General features: G+C 40.4%; 1 protein-coding gene across 15 annotated transcripts in view; it reads left to right on the forward strand.

Annotated features, from left to right (window-relative positions):
- The window catches only part of FRY (FRY microtubule binding protein), a 349,943-nt gene extending 328,807 nt beyond the window's left edge, over positions 1 to 21,136 (forward strand). For 10 of the 15 annotated variants that reach the window (XM_089775547.1, XM_089775550.1, XM_089775549.1 and 7 more), the window contains 6 exons: positions 3,642 to 3,740; positions 4,132 to 4,215; positions 13,258 to 13,275; positions 16,016 to 16,126; positions 17,304 to 17,506; positions 17,978 to 21,133. In XM_089775547.1, the coding sequence (XP_089631673.1) occupies positions 3,642 to 3,740; positions 4,132 to 4,215; positions 13,258 to 13,275; positions 16,016 to 16,126; positions 17,304 to 17,506; positions 17,978 to 18,236 (774 nt within the window). In that variant the 3' untranslated portion in view covers positions 18,237 to 21,133. Of the gene's footprint in view, positions 1 to 3,641; positions 3,741 to 4,131; positions 4,216 to 13,257; positions 13,276 to 16,015; positions 16,127 to 17,303; positions 17,507 to 17,977 lie in introns of those variants that run through there. The other 5 variants (XM_089775557.1, XM_089775543.1, XM_089775552.1 and 2 more) reach the window with 5 other exon arrangements.
- The last annotated feature ends 1,710 nt before the right edge of the window (positions 21,137 to 22,846 follow it).

Genomic DNA, 22,846 nt, shown 5'->3' on the forward strand with positions numbered 1-22,846 from the left:
TCCTCCTACCCCACCCCCCACCCCAACTGCCACAAGGCCAGGCCAGCCATGGCTCTTTCCCCCTGGTCGCCGGGGGGGGGGGGGGGCCGAGGCTAGGCCAGCCCTGGCTCCCCCCAGCAGCCGCACCAACCCTGGCTCTCGCCCACCTACCTCTGACCCTTGGGGAGAGCTGAGGCCGCGCCAGCCCCAGCCCCAGCTTTACTCCATTCCCCTCACACCGGTCCCGGCTCTCTCCCCTTGGTGGGTGGTGGCGAGAGCTGGGCCAAGGCCTCACCAGGCCCCACACTCTCCCCCTGGCCACCAAGGGGGCTGAGGCTGGGCCAGACCCAGCTCCCCCCATCTCCTCCTGTCTATGCCAGCTCAGGTTCTTGTTCACCCACCCCCAGCCGCTGGGGAGGGTCAAGGCTGCGCCAGCCCTGGCTCTTCCCCATTCCCTCCCCTCCCCCCCCCCCACCAGCCCCAGCTCTCTCTCCCAAGTGGCTGATGGGGAGGGCCATGCCGAGGCTTTCCTCCCAGGCAGGCAGGACTTAAAGTGATGTGATGACATCACACTGTTGTCCCACAGGAAAAAAAATTGTATATATAGAAAGAGACATCCAAACCCAGAAATGCCATCAAATTGACTAAGGCCTCACAAGCTTGGCCGATAATACTTAGCTCTTATATAGCATGTGAGGCCACATCTGGAATATTGTGTCCAGTTCTGGGCCCCCCACTACAGAAAGGATGTGGATGCATTGGAAAGGGTCCAGCAGAGGGTGAACAAAATGATTAGGGGGCTGGGGCACATGACCTATGAGGAGAGGCTGAGGGATTTGAGTTTGTTTAGTCTGCAGAAGAGAAGAATGAGCGGGGATTTGATAGCAGCCTTCAACTTCCTGAAGGGAGGTTCCAAAGAGGATGGAGAAAGGCTGTTCTCAGTAGTGATGGATGGCAGAACAAGGAGCAATGGTCTCAAGTTACAGTGGGGGAGGTCTAGGTTGGATATTCGGAAAAACTATTTCACTCGGAGGGTGGTGAAGCACTGGAATGGGTTACCTAGGGAGATGGTGGCATCTCTATCCCTAGAGATGTTTAAGTCTCAGCTTGACAAAGCCCTGGCTGGGTTGATTTAGTTGGGATTGATCCTGCCTTGGGCAGGGGGCTGGACTTGATGACCTGCTGAGGTCTCTTCCAGCTCTATGATTCTATGATTCTAGCACTTTTCATCTATAGACATGCCCAAAGTCACCCAGAAGACCAGTGGCAGAGCCAGAAATAGAACCCAGATCTTCTGAGTCCTAGTCTAGTGCTATGTCCTATTTTAACTAAAGTTATGCATACACTGCATGGTTCATCAAGGTGATAGGTGCACAGGCTTGAATAAATAGGTTACCATAGTGTGAGTGCAAATATTTCTGTTTCTGCACTTGCCCTTGTGTATCTGGACACATCCCCTGATTCTTTGTGCTGAGAAAATCTAGGTTTCTTTCTCAATCAAGTGAGGGAGAACTTGTCTGTCCTTTGGGGGAAACTGTAGGAAGGTCATTGAATGAATGTCAGCACCTGAGCGGCCTTACTGCAAAGTATGTGGTTTCCAGCCCAAACTGAAATCAAAGCCATTTTCTAACCACAAGCATGGTAAGCTAACCTGGACTTAAGGCATCTCCAAACTCAAGTCAGAGAATCTTTTATATGAATGATAAAAAGACTGAAACTAGCACCCATGTAAAAACCCAGGTTAACTATGCAATGTAGGCATACCCTCAAGTGGAAACTAGCCAGGTTCTGTAGATATGCTGGGAAGAGTAGGGAGATGGCTATTTGGAAAGTCCCATGTTATACACATTGACTTCATTAACACACTGTCATGTTGTGAAGCAAGGGTTCTCTTGTGCTGCTGCTCTGGATAGGGCAAATAGTTGGAGTATTCCTGTATTTCTGTTGGATAAAAGGGAGTGAAGAAGAAGCACCTTTGAAGAAGCCATCAGATTTTAGTGGGGAACTTTCAGAATGGCCTTTCTTTGGCTGCTTTGCTGTTCAGTAGTAGGCAGTTGGTGGGAAAGCCAGCAGTGCCTGTGCAGTCCCTCAGCTGCCCAACATGCCTCAGTGATTAACGCTGACAAGCAGCAAACATTGTGTGCATTGTTCAATTGTCATGGAACACTTCCTGGTATTTGAGTCATCTCATAGAATCACAGAAGCTTAGAGTTGGAAGAAACCCTGGGTGGTCATCTAATCCAACTCTCTGCTTGAAGCAAGACCAACCCCAACTAAACCATCTCTACTCTTCTAGTTCCATATTTAAAAGACAAAAGGAGGGGTCAGAGCTGGCTCTAGGCATGTTGACAATCAGATGTCACAATATGCTCAGCAGCTTCATTTGAGTTCAATGTTGTATGATAGAGATTGTCTTTAGGAAATGAGGCAACCTTTTTAATTTATTGTAACTTTGTCCCTTTTTTATCCATTAGCCACAGGCAGGTGTTCTGTGGTGGCAGTGTGACATTTTGCATTTTATATAAAATTCTGACGCAGACACTTCTGAACTAGGGATGTTAAATGTCAGTTAATTGAATAGTCAAATAATCTCATGAATTCTTATCAGTTGATCGACTATTCTATAGTCCCCAGGGGCAGGGCCAGCAGCCAGTGTATCAAAGGCAGCAGCACAGGGTGCCAGGCAGGAGCTGGTCCCTGAGGGGAACCAGTTTAAAAACCAGCTCCCCTTGTGGGCTGGCTGCCTATCACCGTGCTCTGCTGCTTCTGAGGCAGCAGTGTGGAGTGGCAGCAATCCCTGTCTAGAGGGAGGGGAGGTCTGAACTCCTGGACCTGGTGTGAGCCAGAACTGAGCTGGGCTCTCTGCCCACCCAGCTCCTAATACACTTTAAATGCAGAGCGGCAATAGGGGTAGGTCTCGGACCCGTTGCAAGCCAGGACTGAGCCAGGTTGCTGGCCAGCCTGCCAAAAATTTACTGGCAGGGAGAGAGAAATGTGTGTAGTCTGTAGCATTAACCTAAAAGTTTTTGCTTATCGGTTAATCAACTATCCTATTCATCCCTATTCTGAACTATAATCAGGGTCTGCTTTGATTCATTGTTGTGGCCTTGGAAAAGTTATTAACCTGTGTGCATTTGTTTTTCTATCTGTAAAAATGTGTTTACTGCTACTTTCCTCACAAGAGAGTTGTGAAGATTAGTGAAAATTTGTACAGCATTTTATGAATGTATTTGAGCAGGTTATCTTAGTTATCTGTGGCATTTTGAGTATAAGTCTAGAGTACAAATGTGTTTCCTGAAGCTTTAGCAGTAAGAGCTAAGGGGGCTGTCTCACTTCCGGCAGCTAGGTAACATATACTGGAAAGGGAATTAAGCTCCGAAACTCAAAAGAAAGTCTACTAACTCCAGGAATCCTTACTGGTTGCCAGAACCATTAGCAAGATGGATTGTCTAAACACTTGCTATTTTGGGTCTTTGTTTCAATTTTAATTCCAGTTGGAGCAGGCACCTATACATCCAGCAGTTAGTAAAGTTTCAGCTCAGGACTGAGACTGGCAGTGGGTAAACCTTTAAGTGCCTTTTTGCCATAGTTTCTTCTTTACTAATATTTTTCTTCTTGAATAATAAAATTTACTGACCCAATTTTTATTTTAATGTTTCTAGCTTCTCTCTTGTGGACTTCTTGAAAAGCTAAAATTCAGCGTTCTAGAACTACAAGAATATTTGGACACATACAACAACAGGAAAGAAGCAACTCTCTCAGTAAGCAGCATTACTGTGCTTTATTGTCTGGTGCATTCATATATTAAAATGATTTGATTTCAACTATGTTTCAATTAATAATAGTGTAACATATTGTATCATTCTTGATACAACATGTGCATTCTCTAGTCTTTCAAGCTCCTCTCTATTGAATATGGTTAATGTATTAATTTGTTTTGTTTATACAATATAAACACTATGAGAAATCAGAATTATAGCTTTTTAATTCAACCCACTAATGCAAAATGTGTTGGGCAGTATGAATGAACAGCTTAATTGTAAAACTTGACTAAATATGTTTTTGAGGCATCATATTGTAAGACAAAAATACTTTGTTACCCTTCTTTAAATATAGCCAGGGCTAATATCTCACTTTTTTCTCTGAAAACAGTGGCTTGCAAACTGCAAGGCAACGTTTGCTGGGGGTTCACAAGATGGAGTTATTACTTGTCAGCCAGGGGACTCTGAAGAAAAGGTAATAAGGAGCTATTTTCCAGAAGTTGGTGTCTCTACCTCCTTGTATTCCTTTGCCAAGCAAGAGCACAATGCAAGTTGGATCTCCATGGTTTGTCACCCTTGGCACCTGACTGATCCTGACCCAGATAATTTGCTAGATCAGGCCCCTCTGCTGCTACTGGCTGTGGAGCTACGCTCTGGTGACAGCAGAGGGGCCGGCATTGTTGGGGCAGGGACTGAGGGGGGCACTTGGGGAAGAGGCAGGGTCGTGGTGGAATCCTACAGCCAGAGCCCTGGGGCACAGCCCGCAGGAGCCCACTGAGCCCTATAGCTGCTGGGTTGTGCTCCTGGCTCCCATTGCTGGCTGCAGAGCTACGCTCCTGGCCCTCAGCTGCAGGACTCTGCAGCCAGCCTACCTCTTCCCCCAAGCATGCACCCCTGTCCCCAGCCATCACAAATGAGCTATTCGTGCTGCTCCAGAAGCTCTGGAAAGGCTGGTGAGAAGTTGCTGAGTGTGGCTTTGATAAAACACTGATGCCAAACAATGTTTCATGCATTGCATTTGAAACAAGACATATATTCCTGTATATGGTATGCAGTGATTGCCATCAACCAGTCTACATTTGTCCACAGTTTGCACAGTCAACAGACCTCCTGGTTCTTTGCTATTGTAACTATACAAAGCAATTGGTATCCCAAACCCCACTGTATGGGAAATACATTCTTCTTTCTTTTTCAAAGGCAAATACCAAGTAAAAGTATAGCCACATTTCAGGGTATAGCAAGTGCTAGACAGTTTAGATGTCTTCATGTCACTAGGGCCTGATGAAATACATCCTAGAATAATCAAACAGATGATTCAGGAGATATTTGATTGATTAGCTATTATTAGCTATTATTTTCTAAAAGTCCTCCAGAGGAATGGAAAGGGGTATATTATTTGCCAATCTATAAAAAGGGGAATAAACCCAGCCCAGGAAATTAGGGACCCGTCATGTTAACTTCAGTTCCTGAGCAAAAAAATTAAGCAATCCACCTAGAAGATAATGTGACAAGTAACAGCCAGCATAGATTTTACAAGAACAAGTGTGAAACCAACCTAATAGCTTTCTTTCACAGAGGATGGGGGAAAGTGATAATTGTGGTATATGTTGATTTTTAGTAAGGCTTTAGGTATTGTCTCATATGACCTTCTCATAAACAAACTATGGAAATACAACTTAGATGGAGATATTACAAGGTGGGTGCATAACTGGTCTGAAAGCCATTCCCAGTTAGTAGTTATTCATGGTGTATAGTCAAACTGGAAAGACATACTGAGTGGGTGCCTACAAGGATCAGTTCTGGGTCTGGTTCTGTTCAATAGCTTCATCAATTATTTAGATAATGACATAGAAAGTACATTTGGTAAGTCTGTGATGGATACCAAGATGGGAGAGGTTGCAAGAATAGGGGGATAGGAATTTTGGGGGATAGGATGATAATTCAAAATTATCTGGAAAAACTGAAGAAACTATCTGAAATAAATAGGATGAAATTCTATATGGACAAATGCAAAGTATGCCACTTAGGACAGAACAATCAGTTGCATGCATACAACATGGGAAATGACTGAATAGGAAGGAGTACTGCAGAAAGAGCTGGGGGTCATTGTGGATCATAAGCAAACCTTATTCTGGGATGTATTAGAGGAGTTTAATAAACAAGAGACAAGAAGTAATTATTCTGCTCTATTCTGCACTATTAGGCTTCAGCTGGAGTATTGTACTGATTAGGCTTCAGCTGGAGGTCTCTTCCAGTCTTAACGATTCTGTGATTCTAAAGGTTTTGGCTCACAGACTAGATATTCTGACAGGCACATTGGAAACCACAGTGTCCCATTCTAGTGAGTGAGTGAGTAAGTGAGAGAGAGAGAGAGAGAGAGAAACAAGCAGAAGGAAAAAAAGTAAAGAAGTAGCAGTAGAGAACATACTAAAGAAGTGGCATCTGGAGGCAGAAAAAAGAAGAAACATTCCTTGTGTATGTAAAAAGAGGACATTAACCTTTTCAGAACCACACACACCTAAAATTTTAGCTTTGTTTTCCTCTAAGATGTTTTCTCTACTTCTTCATTATCTTTCCTCTCCCATTTGCTCCCTTTTTCACTGGTTCATTTTCTTTCTTATTCCTTCTCCCCTTTCTTTTCTGATCATCCCTTATTCCTCTTCTTTGTTGCTTCATTTTTACCTCCTTCTTTGTACTTCACTTTCTGTTCATGCTCTCCCTTGTTTTTTGTGCACATGCATTTGTGAACATATGGAAAGGGAGAACAAATTCCAAATCGGTTACTTCCTCTGATCCTCCTCCACACACACATTATGACTTCCCTGACACCTGGCATTAAAGCCGGTGGAGCAGTGCCAGCGAACGTGCACACATGCATTACGAAAACTGCTCACATAGCTGACAATGCTTGTGTTGCATTTTATAAGCCCTGATGTAGTGACAGATGGGCATGTTGTGAGTAGGCTGTGAGCAAAGCTAAGTAAAAAAATGGATATGAGGAGAGTTTCCTTATTGCTTGTATAAATACAATTCAAATATGAGATAAAATTTGCATGGAACTTTAACGACTGGAATATACTTAATTGTTTTCTTCCCACTGTTTTAGAACAGAAACTAGACAGTAACTTAAAAAGTTGCTGATTAATTGCTGATGGTAAAGCTTTCTCATACTCATCAGTCCCTGCTCTCATAATTGTAATTCTCAATTTACAACATCGTGTTCATTATTTTAAAAGGAAATAAAGCTGAAGGAATAGAGAGAACGTTGAATGTTACACAAAAGGTATTAAAATATTAATTGGGTGCACTGAATCTTCATAAGATACTAAATGGCCTAATCACATCTAAAGCTATGAATGTCATATTACATTTGTGGTTTGTTTTTAATAAGGTGTTCACTATTTCAGAGTTAACGTGAGTGTTTTGTAAAGCAAGGGTTAGTATACATACTACTTGTTGATCAGAATTAAAAGAAGTGTCTCTCATGGCTGCAGGAATTCCTATTTTCTTCCCAACAATGTTCTCTCAACACAAAATTTATTATTTCTTGGGAGTTCACAGGATGGTAGGACTTTTGATTGGCAGATGCATAAGTTCCTCTTACCCTCTTCCATTCACCTGTCCATATGAAACAGTCCTTCTCTCAAAAAGGCCTTTCTTCTCCAACACTCTCCATTATGTTTACTCCTCAAAGTAGAATGGGAGGGATACTCTAGGGAAGCATGTGCTGAGAAAGTTAAAAATAACACTTCCAATGGTCAGTAATTTTTTCCATACCTTTCTTCTGCTTTTCACCCTGAACATGAAATGATAGTTCCATACAAGCACACAGTGAAGAAGATGGGGATATGCTAAAGAATAAAATAATTATTGGTAAAAATAAGGCTCTCTGACTTAAAGAGGAAGCAGTAGTGGAACCTATTGAAACATTTTAATGCCATTAAAAGGTCATACACAGGTCATAAAATGGCACATGAACCCCTCTTCTGGCTTTCAAGCAGCCCCACATCCCTGCCAAGCTCCTCCTGATCAGAAGCAAGTTTATAAGCCCTGATGTAGTGACAGATGGCCAGCAGACCAGAACACACCAAATCAAAGCAGCACCAACACAACAATTGCAAACCCTGCAGACATATCTCCACTGCTATGATGTTCGATATCCCACACAACACATCTTTCAAGATTCACAGGTCTTACGCATGCTAATTGCAGCATGTGGTTATGATGGACTGGGCTGGGTCTGGGCACCGCTGAGGGCATCAGCTCTCAAAATTACTCAAAACCAGGGCTACTTATAGCCCTCCAGTGGAGATCTTTCCCAAATAGGCCACAAACCAGTCACATTTAGAATAGCATAGGTCCTGATCCAAAGCTCAGTTGACCAGGTTCTGTGGATCCTGCTGACTACGCCACTGTCATGAATTAGGCTGGGTCTTGGTACCACTGAGGGTATCAGCTCAGGGCAAATTGCTCAAAACCAGGGCTACTTAACGTCTTTTACTGGAGATCTTTTCTGTAAGGCACCACACCAGTCACATAGAGCGCTTAAGCTGCGAATCCAGCCAGCAGGAAGCCTTCCCAGCAAAACCCCTCAGGCACCTCAGATTCCCTGTGCCACAATCAGCCCCGGACCTTACACACAGGTGAGAGGTTATAAAACCTGATCTCACCATCTCAAAACAGATTCTCCTGGTCCCAAAGAACCAGCCACAGTCCCAGGTCAATCTACACTTTAGATCTTACCCACAAGAGCACGCTGGGCAAATTCTTTAGAATCTAAAACCTAAAGGTTTATTAATAAAAGAAAGAAAAGGTTGAGAGTGAGGTTGTTAAAGAGAATACATTACATACATCAATCACCTCATTCTTGATCCAGGCTCTTAGTAGCGATATTACAAACCACTAGCTTACAAGTCTCTGGTGTACATCCTATATTAGGATGGGTCTGCAATTCTTCCTGGTTCTCTGTCCCAGCAAGAATGCATCTGGAATCAGGAGCAAGATTGAAGACAAGATGGAGATGGCCTCATTGGGATTTTTATATTCCTGATGTCTTCTAAACTGGAGCTGGTCATGTGATCAAGTTACCTATCTCTATTTCACATGCAAGTAGCCATTACGAACTGGCTAGTCTGCAGGCTTCCAGACACATTCCTCAGGTGTATATTGGCCACTCTGAGAGCCATTGTCCATGGAGCAGTGCTAATTAGCACAGCCATTCACTGAACAATCCTTCCTAACAATAGACAGTCCAGGCCCATTGCTCCCTCCCAGAGAACATTTAAAATACAAGAACAGAGCCCATATGCATAACTTCACATACAAAAATCATATAAGTACGTGAGTAGCATATATAGAATCAGTAGAGCATAAGCTTCCATTTGACACCTCACCTGGCCCACTTGATACAGAATTTGGGGCAACAGTGATCTGTCTGCTCACTTTAAAATCCAATAATGTGACAATGGTGCATCAGTAACAACTATGAGGGTAAAACCAATCATTTTACAAGATGTGAAATTTATAGCTGATGCCAATTTCGTTTAACACCTACTTGATTAGCCACAAGAGGCTCCCTAATACATTGTTAACTATGGATTAGGAGGATCTGGAACCAAGTCTCAGTTGCAGTAAAGTTGAACAGTAACAGCAACTAGGAACTCTCTTGATGTAAGTCCTCTATACTGTATGTCAACAAATGGGAAGTCACAGCCTTTCAACATGGGATTGAAATGACTCTTGCATCCAGCTCTTGAAAAGGAGGAATACATAGTTATCGAAAATCAAGCCACAGACTGAGCACAGTTTCTACTGTTTTCAAATCCTGATTGCTTTTTGAGGCATAAGGATCTTGCACAAAAGGGTTTTTTTGTGCAAAGTGGACCCATCTACACTGCTTGTTTTTGCTCAAAAACCTCTTGCGCAAAAAGCATCGGCAAAGAATATGCAAATGTCAGCGTGACAGATGCTGATGAGTGCTTCATTAGCATACTCTCTGCCGGCAAAAGCCTGCAGTGTAGACATAGCCTTTGAATGCTAAAGTAAATTCTGTCTGAACAGTTAAATAGCAGAGGAAGGTAAATGAGACCTCAATCAAAAACTGATTACCCTCTTAGCTTTCAAGGAATATTTCTTTTCGTGCTTAAGGGGTCAGGATGAGGAATTAAAATCATTATCAGATTGTAGAGCTAAATTGGGGCTGGCCACCATTAACCTAGAGGATCTTTGGAATATTTACTTAGAGTGATATGTTTTCCTTCAGTGAGCAGGGAGGATTTTTTTTCTCTGTGCCTTTCCCTCCCTCCTCACTTCCACTCCTCTCCACACACACATACATACTTTCTTCTTGGAAGCAGTGGAGAGAAGGCAGCTTTTCTGGAACAACAGACCATGAAATTCTCTCTTTTTTCGGCAGTTTTCCCCCATGTTTACAAAATAAATTCCATAGTAAATTGGGAGATACCTATTTAATTGAATCAGGTATTTTTAAAACGTCACATAAAACCTAAAGGTGTTGCCAAAATTTGGAAATACGGAAGTGAAATGCTTTGGCAAATGCAAATCTCTGTAGTTCTGAATTTACTGGCACAGTAGTCTGTCTTATCTCTTCCTGTTTGACCTTATACTTAGTTGTACAAGGCTTAATTACATAAACTGCATAGAATTTGACCAATAATGTTAAAGGCTTAATGTTAACCACCACAAAAGACAGGATATTTAGAGCTTTGCCTGCCAGCCAGCCATTAACTCATCCCATTTTTTAACAGTAATGCAGAAAACTGGGCAAGCTTACATTCATACTAGGGATGTGAAGGACTAGTCAACTATCCAGTAAGCAAATGCTTATTGGATAGTCGTCAGGCTAGTCGATTAGTCGCTTCCCCGCACCCTGGCTGCTTCAATTAGAAAGAGGCAGCAATGAGGGGGCAGAGAAGGGGGTACTTAAAGCGGCAGTGCTGCGTGTAACCAAGGATCAGCAGGGGATTCTCCTGCTGACCCTGGGCTCTGTGTGACGCTGCTTCTTTGAAACACCACATGGAGTCTGATGGTGGGCTCCCTGTGGCATTTCAAAGTGGCAGCACCGTACAGAGCCCAGTCGGCGGGGGAGTCCCCAGCTGACCCCAGGCTCCACGCGGCACTTTTGCCTTTGAAGTGTAGCAATAGCCCAAGTGCTGTTGCTACACTTCAGAGGCAGAGGCGCCCTATCAACTCATCGAATAGTCGATGCAAAATGCATCGACTATTGGATTGGTCAATTACTTGCAATTTAACATCCCTAATTCATACATCCTTTACTATCAAAACACAATGGGATGAGGACAGGGCTGAATTCCCTTGCTTTGGTAATGGCAAGATAATCCCTTAGCATTAGTTAACATGTTTGTATTTGCTTTCTTTACTTTTTAATAATATCAAATATTTTATAACTATTACAAATGCTCATTAACATCATTGCATGTGTACTGACATCACATTGCAGTTGGATAGATGTCACTATAGGTTTATAACGAGGAGTCCTATGGCACCTTAGAGACTTAACAGCTATATTAGGGCATAAGCTTTCATGATAGAACCCATTTCATCAGATGAATTGGAGTGGAAATTAGAGGCCGGGGAATATATAAGAACAACAAAAGAAAGAAGTTACTTGTCAAATGTTGGACTAGTGTTAATGAAGCTAATCAAGTAAAAAAATGATTAGAGGGTTGGGGCACATGACCTATGAGGAGAGACTGAGGGATTTGAGTTTGTTTAGTCTGCAGAAGAGAAGAATGAGCGGGGATTTGATAGCAGCCTTCAACTTCCTGAAGGGAGGTTCCAAAGAGGATGGAGAAAGGCTGTTCACAGTAGTGAGGGATGGCAGAACAAGGAGCAATGGTCTCAAGTTGCAGTGGGGGAGGTCTAGATTGGATATTAGGAGAAACTATTTTACTAGGGGAGTGGTGAAACACTGGAATGGGTTACCTAGGGAGGTGGTGGAATCTCTATCCCTAGAGGTTTCTAAATCCCAGCTTGACAAAGACCTGGCTGGGATGATTTAATTGGGGTTGGTCCTTCTTTAGACAGGGGGTTGGATTTAATGATGTTATGAGGTCTCTTCCAACCCTATGATTCTAAGCTGGGGTGGATGTTGCTTATTCACAGCAGTTGATATGAACTCCTAATTTATACCCAAATAAATCTGTTTGTCTCTAGGGTATGTCTAGACTACAGGCTTTTTTTCGACAGAGGCTTTGTCAACAGATACTGTATCTGTCAACAAAGCCTCTGTCGAAAAAGAGCATCTAGACTATAACCAGTACTGTCGACAAAACAAGCCGCTTTTTCGACAGAAAGTCTAGATGCTCTCTTTCGAAAAAGCACAGTTTGTGTGCAATAGCGCCTTTTTTCACCAAAGTACTATCGAAAAAAGACGTTATTCCTCATAGAATGAGGTTTACCACCATCAACAAAACTGCCGTGTTCTGTCGACTTACTGTAAACCATTTTTTTGAGGTTTACAAGATCTTTCGAAAAAGCGCCCCATTTTCAAAAAAACTATGTCTAGACTGCGGTTTCAATTTCAAAATAAAGCTTTTTCAAAAGAGCGCCATTATGTGATTATGCAAATCCCGGCTTCATTTGCACTTTCAAAGTGCTTCATTTACATCCCTCTGCCTACAAAGGGTTGCTGTCTAGACGTAGCCTGAGATACTACAGGACTCCTTGTTTTTGCAGATATAGACTTAACAAGGCTCCTCCCCTGAGACTTTTAGTGTAGGTTTATGTGAATGTTAAACTAGTGACATGACGGTTTTATAGACCTGATATAGCACTTCAATACAATGATGAAAGCTGTATTAGAAGTGCATGGACAGATATATTAGGGCAAACATTAGCTGCTAGGAAGAGAGAGGATCTTGACTTTTTCAGGGAGGGGACTTTCTTTAAAGTTCAGACTTTAAAATAATTCACAACTTAAAGGTTATACACAAAACTTTTCAGTTATAAAATGCCCAGTTATAAACCTGGAAGCCACAGGGTTTTTAATAGAAATAATATTTGACCTTTTACATCCATATAACACATTTTTACTTCAGTTCTGTTAATTATTTTAAACTACTGCATAAACTTTTGAGAATGTCTGTGCTAGGAACTCTTTGTCCACAATAAAAAGAGCAATCCTAGCCAAATGCATTCATCTAAAAATCATTAAGCAGTAGACATTTTGGTAGTATAACTTCGTGGTTTTGGAAAAAACACTGTAGGAAAGATTGGGACTAATAAATCTGAAAATCTAACTGATTTCAGTTTTAGTTTATAATTTGCCATTAGGATTAAAGGCTTTGTTTTAATGAAAATGCTATGCATGTTGTGTGGATGATACATTTTCAACCACTTAGCAAACTGAGGCAAGCAATGCTAATATTGTTGACAGTTAAGCTATTAAATAAGGGCTGTGCTTCCTATTGCATGCATTACACTGACACTATACTTTCTTTCCTTTCCTTTTTCCTGTGCCATGCTTGCTGTGTAGCAAATGGAATCTCTTGCAGTAAGTTGAAGTTCTTTCATATTCTTTGTCCATGTACAGATGGACTAATGCACCCTGATTTTACTTTTTTGTTGTTGTTTCTTTTTTAACCTTTTGGCATGTTTCCCCCTTTTCTTTTCATTTTTTTCTTAGGAATTTTGATTCAACATGTTGTTATTAAAATAACTAAGTTGTGATTTGTGTCACTTTTCTTTTAAAGCAGAAATCTAAGCTATTACAAATTCTGGCACTGTTACATACCATTTAGAAGAGCTGTTCACATTAATTTTGACTGTGAGTCATTCTTGTTTAACAATCCAGACTCTAGCAGCTTTAAATAATCTAGAATAGAGAGCTAAAGTGCTTATTTTAAAACTTGTAATGTTTCAATATATCTACATGAAACATTGGAAATGCTAATTTTAAATTAGGTTTTGAAATGTTTTCATGATATGCCAATTTGAACAATTTCACCATATTGTCATTTCAGTAACCATTCACAAATAAAAAAGTAAGCTGCATGATAGTTAACTGCTGAATATATCAAACTTAAATTTAATTCTGATTAGTTTAGTTTCGCACAATTATGTTAGTTTAATCTAGTAGTCAGTAGGGAAAAATTGAATGTTAAAACTATAGTACTGCCTATCTTAAAGGTTCAAAAATCACAAGGTGCCCCCCCCCATCACGGGATTTAAAAAAATGTTATATTGTGGTTTATGACCTGTTTGACTCTTGAATTCCTCTCATCTGCCCATAGTGTATGTGTGACAATTAGTGTGGCCCACACTCCCAAATGTATTGGGTAAAATGATTTTATCCCTGCAGCAAGAATCATCCCTTATCTGCTCACTTCCTACCCAGATCTACCTGTCACATTTAATTCTGCTCATCCCCAATGACCTCTCAAGTTCCACTTTCAGTTCTGCCTCCAAATCTGCTCATCCTCCACATCAATTCTGCACCCCAACTCCAGGCTTCATCTCTGCTCCTTCTGCAGCTGCTGGAATGGGGGTGAGGATAGCTGCAGTAGGTTTCTTCTCCCCTTTGCTGGTCTGGGTGTTGCAAGGAGAGAGCAAGTTCCTACGAGCTGCCCTGCGCTAATGGGTTTTTTTCCGTTCCTCTCCACTCTTGTGAGAGTGTCTCTTGAGGGAACAGGGGGAAAAGCTCTGTCTGCTTCCTGTAGCAGTCCTGGCTAGCTGCTCTTCCGCAGGAAGAGAGCAAGCGGGGAAGGCAGCCAGAGGGATTTTCCTGCTGGGTAGTGCTGGAATTCACCAGAGAACAAGAGCTTCTTATGTCATTATGAGACTGGTTCTAACCCTGGCCAAGCTTTTGTGACTTGTGGTAATAGTGCAAAGGCTGGCAACAGTCTGGAATTAAATCAGAAGCTTGTTTCTAACTAACCGCTGGTTACAAACTTCAGAAATATTGCACTTTACCTCTCACATGGGAGATGGGGAAGGAGCATTTTGCGCTGCTGTCAAGTGATTAAATCATGTGACACTCGGAATTAGCTGTGTTCAGTCCTCCTAGTTTTCATAAACAGTTGACACAGTGCTGGTTTGGCGTAGAGTTGGTGAAATGGACAATGTCTGATAAAGCCTTTTTGAGGTATGTTTTGTTAAAAAGCTTCTAAAGTAACAGAAGTCCTGAGACACAAGTCCTTTTGGTCACTTTTGAAGTTTTAAAAATGTTGAAATTATCCCCTACGCAAATTAGTCCTTCCTGCACAAGAGAAAGGAAGCTCCTTGAATTTGGATTCATAGCATTTCCACCTCATAGTTCAGCAAGGGGCATAGAATTTGGCCGCTGGCTCACTCGTAGAGCCAGTAGAGAGTTCAGAAACCCACATGCTTGGGATAGCCACAATTCCAGGTCACACTGCTTCTCTGGACTTCATGGTTGCTATAGCCATTCCATGTTACCATATTATCCACACACACACACACACACACACCCCCACCCACCCCCATTGGGAGTGGAGTTGCACATTGTGCTAAGAGAATAATTTTCTGTTATTACTTCTGAGGTGATATGCACTTACTCTGTCAAGAGTGACAGCAGAACTCCCCTTATCTATGGAACTTACGCCCGCAGAGTACCAATGTAGTGATTTCACCAAGGTTGAGGAAAGGGAGATTGTGGCAGAACTAGCACTTTCTACCTCCACTACACATTCTTTGTCCTCATGATTAGATCCACTGCTTTTTGTTCCTTTCCATTCATAGAAGCAGAAGGGAGCATTTGGCTCAATTAGAGTACTGCATTAGTTTTATTATTATTTATTAACTTACATTATCATAGCACCTAGGAATCCCAGTCAGGGGACAGAACGTCATTGTGGATTTCCTTTCTCTCAGAAGGCATCTGTCTGGCCACTTTTGAATTTTAAAAGCATTTATATATTTAAGGTATGGCTCCTCTTTGTGCCTCAGTTTTTCCCATCTATGAAATGGGGATAACAATGTTGACTTCCTTTGTAAAGTACTTTGACATCTACTGATGAAAAGCACTATATAAAACTGAGGAATTACTCTTTTGAACTGCTACCATTTGCAGATGAAATCATATTGTGGGTGTTTTCGCAGTGATATGTGATCATATTTTAGTAAAAGAATGCCAACCAGCCTTTTTTTTTTTTTTTTACTAGACAAGCAATAACAGAAAATATGCCCAAATGTGTTTTATTGGTTGCACAATAAATGACCCAAAATTTACTGCTCATTATTAATGTTTTCTCTTCCTATACATTTTTCCTTAGCAATTGGAACTGTGTCAGAGATTATATAAGCTCCACTTCCAGCTGCTTTTGCTTTTTCAATCGTACTGTAAACTCATTGGACAGGTACATGAAGTTAGTTCCATGCCAGAGGTATGTCATAAACACAGCTTAGCCTTTTACTAAAATAATCACTATATCTTTGTATTTTTATTTCTACATGATTTCACCAAAAAATATTAACCTGAACTATGGGTATCCAGACTAAATGTTTCTACAACAGTTCTTTGTTCAAATTAAAATATGTTGGGATTTCTGCACTGTATGAGACAGTACAGCAATTCAGAGTTTGTGTTCTTTTATAATCAGTCTTAAATGATTATTTCTGTAAATTGTGTGCTAATGAGCAAAAATACTAAATCAGGCCCAGTCCTGCAGAGATTTATTCAAATGCTTAATTTAACATGTTGGAATTACTCACACTGTGTAAAATTGAGTAAGTGCATTAGTCTTTATAGGATCCAAGAAAATTTTCAGTGAAATGGACCTGGCTTTCACTGTCTGGAAATTATTCTTATTCTAGGGCACAGTTGATATTAGTTGGACATTGTGGTCAGATCAATAGTAGGAGCATTTTGCAACTACAAATATACCAGAAAAGTGCTGCAAATGGATGCAGTTTATACCAGCAACTTTTAGTAATTTTTTTTAGCAGAGGGTTGAGATGTAAACATACTTTAATACTGCTCCTGAATCAATGTGATCATTTGTTACAACTGATGCAACCTGCAGAATGGAAAAAAGGCAATAGGAGGAATAGTTTTAATCATGAAAGCAGTAAATTTTGCTGGATACATGAATTATTATTTTAAAAAAGAAGCACAGTCAGTTGATGTCACTATCAATGGAACATGTTTATCATCTATTATCATGTTCTGTTATATCCTTAGACACAAATTAAGAAATTGTGAATTATCCATCTTATGCCATGTTAAATTTGTAGTCCAGTAAAAGGGTTACACAATTACTTTTTCCTTACTGAGCATTTCAGGGGGCTTATTGTTAGATATGATTTATTTTGAAAGCTAGATATGCACAGATATGTTAAAAGCAAAGCCAAATACAAAGCAGAAGATTGAGTAAAGAATAATAATAATGCTGTCTACACCAGTGAGAGAATGTTTGCCATTGTAATTGAAAAGTGTTGTTCTTGTATTAAAATTGTTTGTTCGCAAGCAACAGATAATTCTGATCTGATCTGAAATGTATTGCTCCTTCTTGATATAAAAGGAAAATATAAATGTGTTTATCAATTCTTGTCTTTGAACAGCTCCTAAATATGTCAAGAGAACTGAGTGAATTAAAGAAAAACCTTAAAGATGCTACTTGTGCTATTGCAGCTGATTCTCTAAATATGGAGGCTGCCTTATCTGAGCCTACATTCAGTTCTACAGAAGCAGCCATTCAATCCATGTTGGAGTGTTTAAAAAACAATGAACTTGGTAAAGCTTTACTGCAAATAAGAGAATGCAGGCAAGTTTTCTCGCACAATTTTTACTAAACTGTCACATAGGTAACCGATAAACACGTGAATTTTTAACAAAGTGGATTGTTTCTCCAGCAAAAACATGAATGTAATATGTTGAGTAAGTTTGGGGATGTTAATACTAGATCAAATAAAACTCATTACCTTAATTTCTTTATCACATAGATCAAAAGTACTGCTGTGAAGTTTTTGAAAAGTAATACACTTGTAAATGGTTAGCTTAAACCAGATAAGGATCCAGTCCATTGTCTTTTCCACTTCTTTGTATGATTTCATTTTCCAGTTTTATATGATGGGGCTTGCATTTCATATGGTATGTGAAATCACTGTCTAATATTCTGGGTCTCACTAACAAGTAAATGTTGTGAAATTATTTAGTTTCAGTATATATCTATGTAAAACAACATCCCACCAAATAAGTAGTAACATAAATATGCTTTCCATTGCTTGCACTACAGGAGTTTGTGGCCGAACGACATCTTTGGAACCAATTCTGATGATGAGGTCCAGACACTACTGAATATTTATTTTCGGCATCAAACCCTGGGCCAGACTGGCACTTATGCCCTGGTGGGCTCCAACCAGAGCCTAACTGAAATCTGTACCAAACTAATGGAGCTGAATATAGAGATTCGTGACATGATTCGCAGAGCTCAGAGTTACCGAGTCATCAATACTTTTCTTCCAGACTCCAGTGTTTCCGGCACAAGTCTCTGACAGGAGTCTTCTGTCCCCTTTCTCTTTCAAGCTGGGAGTGCTGCCCTGCTGGAGTGAGGTGGTTCAATGTATTCTCAGCCTTAGAAAGGTTTGGTCAAGCTGTACTCACTCTTGTTACATTAAGGACTTCTAAAAAGAGAGGGGCAGAACTTCAAATGTGTAGCAATACTGTAAGGACAAAGGTAGCATAGAACATCCTGGACAGAATCCTTTGTTCTGTGTTGCACAAAAAATGGTTAGCATTTCACTGAGCAATTACAACTCACTACTGAAGAAGTGACTTCCATTGCATACCAAAGCCTACTACACTGAACAGTACTTCCTTTTTAGCAAATTATTTTAGGTTGGCAAAAGTGCAATGTTTTCTTCACTATAGAGGTGTTTTTTTTTTTTTTTTTTTTTGTTATAAAACTTGTACATTGTTTTTCTTTTTTTTTTTATTTGGTTGAGTGAAAGTTGGGCAAAATGAAGCTGGCCACAGAACATTGCAAAATTGGTCATAAGCTGAGAGCCTGTGTATATGAACCAAATTGTAAATGGTCTACAATTTACTGTACACTGAAATTTGAATATGGTTACTGTATCTTAAAACAATGAGCTGCTATGAAGTACATTTCCTAATGTTGCTAGGCTACTGTTTCTAAAGGTACTGGATCATACTGTAGAGGTCTGTTCTTAGGCCCTGAATGGTCTAGGTAGATTTCCCCTATATTTACTCCTCTCTTGTTTTAAGAACTTCAGCTGCTTTTTAATAGAAGGTTGCTTTTATTAATATATTTATACTATTAAAGGATGGTTGATCTGATTTAACTTACCATTTTTTAGGAAAAAGTCGCATCACATATTCAATATCGTTTGAATTGTCACTCATGCATATTTTTATTTAATATAAATTTGAACTATACAAATTTTAAATATTAATGTGAAATGCAGGTTCTCACTTTACATTCTTAAAAAGGTCTTATTTGATTTGTAATATATATACATATAAAGTCATTCTTGTATGTTTTGTTTCCTTACATTTGACAGCAGTTAAAGTGTTAAATGTGTGCATGTAAATCTGTTGCACATCTCAGACACTCTTATTCAGACATATAACTTATTCAAGCTGTAAATACACTTAGTTTTTTGTGAAGTATCTTGGTTGATATTTTGATCAGTACATTTAACTAAAATATAAAAGTCATATATATCTCACAACTGTGTATGTGCTGATTGGTTTGATGAAGATCTTGTTCTTGACTGAGTCTACAATACTGACTCAAAATACCAATAATATGTATGAGATATATACTGAAATGTTCATAGGTTAAAATTCTAAAAATTCTAAGCCCATTTTATGGGAAGAGAATGTAAGACATCTGTATTCTATTCCTTCGCAATAACGTGTCCAAGGAAGAGCAATAGCAGATTGTTAAATGTCAAACTCTCATGGTATACAATTTCAGTTCTAAAAAGTGACTATGAACATAATACTGTGGCCTTCCAGCTTTGTGCCAAACCTACTTGAATCTCAGGTGTTCTTGCTTTACAGGTACTAACATCTTCTAACTGGCTGCATTGTCAATTCAGTCTGGTATCTGAGAGTTTTCCTTTAAACACACAATGACTTGCCAGTCTTTCTCTTATTTCTTGCTTGCAAAGCTATAATTGATTGATCTTGTAATTGAAAAATAACTGGGTTGTTGCACTAAAAGGTATATAATCCATCTCTCACATCTGCATTGACCCTACTGTGATACAGGTACTTAAAAAGAAAAAATCCTTTAGTGCTATGAGTTTAGGAAGAAATGCTGTAATACCTAGTAATTTTTTTCAGAGTAGAAACATTTTAGAGGTAAAGGAGAACAATCTCAAATGTCAACTGTACATTTCATTGTATTATTTTGAGCAACTTTCATTACTAAACTATAAGAACTTTGTGGTGGTCCCCATTAAAGGGACCTGTTTCAATATATTTCAGTCCACAATTTTACACTTGGGATTTTTGTGATAAAATAAAGATCCCAGTTTGCATCTGTGAATGTGGATGCACATGAGTTTTGAGATTTACTGAGACTGTTTTCTTAAATTAATTTAGATTATACAATAAAAGGGACTTGGTTTTCACCAACTAAGCAATTAAAATAAACTGCAGAAAGTAGAGTGTTAGAAAATGTAAATAATCATATTCTCTGCCCCTTTACTCTTAAAATTGCCAGTCCCCTATGAATGAGTGTTAGAATTTCCCCCTGAAATTCCCACTGCCAGCTGATTATATGATGTGGCTTAATACAACTCCCACAACTGAGCAGCCACTCTTGCTACTGTTTCAAATTAAATCTCCTTGAAAAGAGTATCTACTCAACAGTCCACTTTTTCCTAAACTGCAAAAATAGTCTGAGGAAAGTAGGAGCTATCATACAGGAGAACAGGATGTACCACTGGATAAAATTTAGCTAAGTTAATTGCTATGGTGACTATACTCAAACTGCATATCAGTTTGATGTACGTGCCTGAAAGGCTAAATACAAATGACTTTTCTCCTTGCCCCTCATCTTCCAGTGCCTTTCTTGGGGTTGGGAAATAAATGTACTCCACTGTTGCTTAGTTGTCAGTACTACAACAATGAGCAGTCGATGAAGGTAGGGTCCAACCCTGCACCTTTTGCTTGGACCCTGCCCCCCACAGGAGCCAAGCCCACCTTACCACATGGAAGAGGTGCACAGCCCCAGCCTCCCTGACCCTGGAATACCAGGGAGGGTGCATGGCTCCAGCCTTCCCAGCCCTGGGGGCAATACTCCACCTCCAGAACATCTAGGCTGTGTCTAGACTGCACCCCTTTTGCGGAAAAGGAATGCAGATTAGACACAGCACAATTGCAAATGAAGTGGGGATTTAAATCTCCCCTGCTTCATTTGCATGAACATGGCTGCTGCTTTTTTCCAGCTCGGGGCTATGCCGGCAAAAAGCACCAGTGTAGACGGGGATCTTTTGGAAAATAAAGCCTTTTCTGAAAGATCCCTTATTCCTGATTTTAAGAGGAATAAGGGATCTTTCGGAAAAGGGTTTATTTTCCGAAAGATCCCCGTCTAGACTGGCGCTTTTTGCTGGCAAAGCCCCGAGCCGGAAAAAAGTGGCAGCCATGTTCATGCAAATGAAGCAGGGGAGATTTAAATCCCTGCTTCATTTGCAATTGTGCTGTCTAATCTGCATCCCTTTTCTGCAAAAGGGGTGCAGTCTAGACACAGCCCTAGAGTAGGCATTTTTGAGGCAGAGTGGGGCTAGGCTGGCAGTAGGGGAAAAGAAATGCCTTCCTCTGCCCAAACTACAACCATTATGTACAGATCATGTGGTACCACAAGAATATAATACTTAAAATATGAAGACCCTGGATTATACTGGGATTTTTTCTAATCACTTCTGCCCTGAATCTTAACTACTGTGATTAGTCAACATACAAACATATTGAAACCCAGCCCTCTACCACAGTGATAACTAGTGTAGGACCTGTAATAGTCTCTGAAGATTTGTCTGTCAGAAATGCTCTTTATTACTCAACTGTGCAATATCCTTTTGTGTCATCACCAATGAAAAGGGAGTTCTAGACTTCTAAAGCAGTTTTTCTACAAGTACTTCAGCAGTGGTCTGAGCCACACAAATCTGAATCAAACACCACAACTGCTATGAAGCCCACCTGAAGTTTTTGGTTCAGGAATTCAGAATGATTCTAGCAGATGTTCAGAATTGCATCATATTACAGATTAGTCCTCTCTTCAGTTATGAGCTGAAGTAAGCTCCCTAGAGACATATGCGCCCATGACCAAAGTACACATCTCTTGAAGGTGCTCCTAACTGCAGCAATAGACTGCCTTCACTTGCTATTTTCATACTCCCTTTTAATTGGCAAGGCATAACCTATTCCTTGTTTATCTTTAAAAAACACCCATAAAGGACAAATTCCATTGAGGGAATACTTAATCTGTGCTGATTGTATACAAGAATTCTGAAGTTATGTGGAGTGGGTTGAAGATTAGAGCATCTTGGTGAACAAGCATCTCCCCCATTATTTTGGGAACAATTTGTTAGACTACTTGCTCCTGTCCATTCAACATAGGGAAAAACTGCAGGCACACACCTAAGTAGTACTTGGAGGGGCATATGCATTGTATAGGTCCCTCCCTCCATCTCATTGCCTGGAACAGCATGATCCAGCCTTAGCTGCAGCAAGCACTCCCTTTAAGGATGATGCTGCATTTGGCAGGGCTGTACTGTAGTCTGCATTCCCATAACTCCTGCAGACACTGATTAGACACCTCTGTTCCTTTTACTGGAACTCCAAGAGGAGAGAGAGGTTGAATGGACATGAGCAATGCATATCAAACACCAGTTACAGATGTGTGTCTCCCTCAGAAGGGGCTAGCATTTTTATTAGTTGTCATGCAATTTTCCCCCTTTCATCATTGTATGGCTGTGTTTAAAAAAAAAATCAGTATCTTGAACCCTAGGTAATGCAGTTCCCTCTGTGCTTTAGGACTAAGAAACAGAAAGAGTAGAGTCCTATGGCCCACTTAAGGTACAGAGAGTTGGTCAACACTAAGGAGCAGGAGCTCTTCTAGAAATTGAAGCTA

The sequence above is a fragment of the Pelodiscus sinensis genome, chromosome 1, assembly GCF_052426305.1.
Source record: "Pelodiscus sinensis isolate ZL-2025 chromosome 1, ASM5242630v1, whole genome shotgun sequence".
NCBI classification, from domain to species: Eukaryota; Metazoa; Chordata; order Testudines; family Trionychidae; genus Pelodiscus; species Pelodiscus sinensis.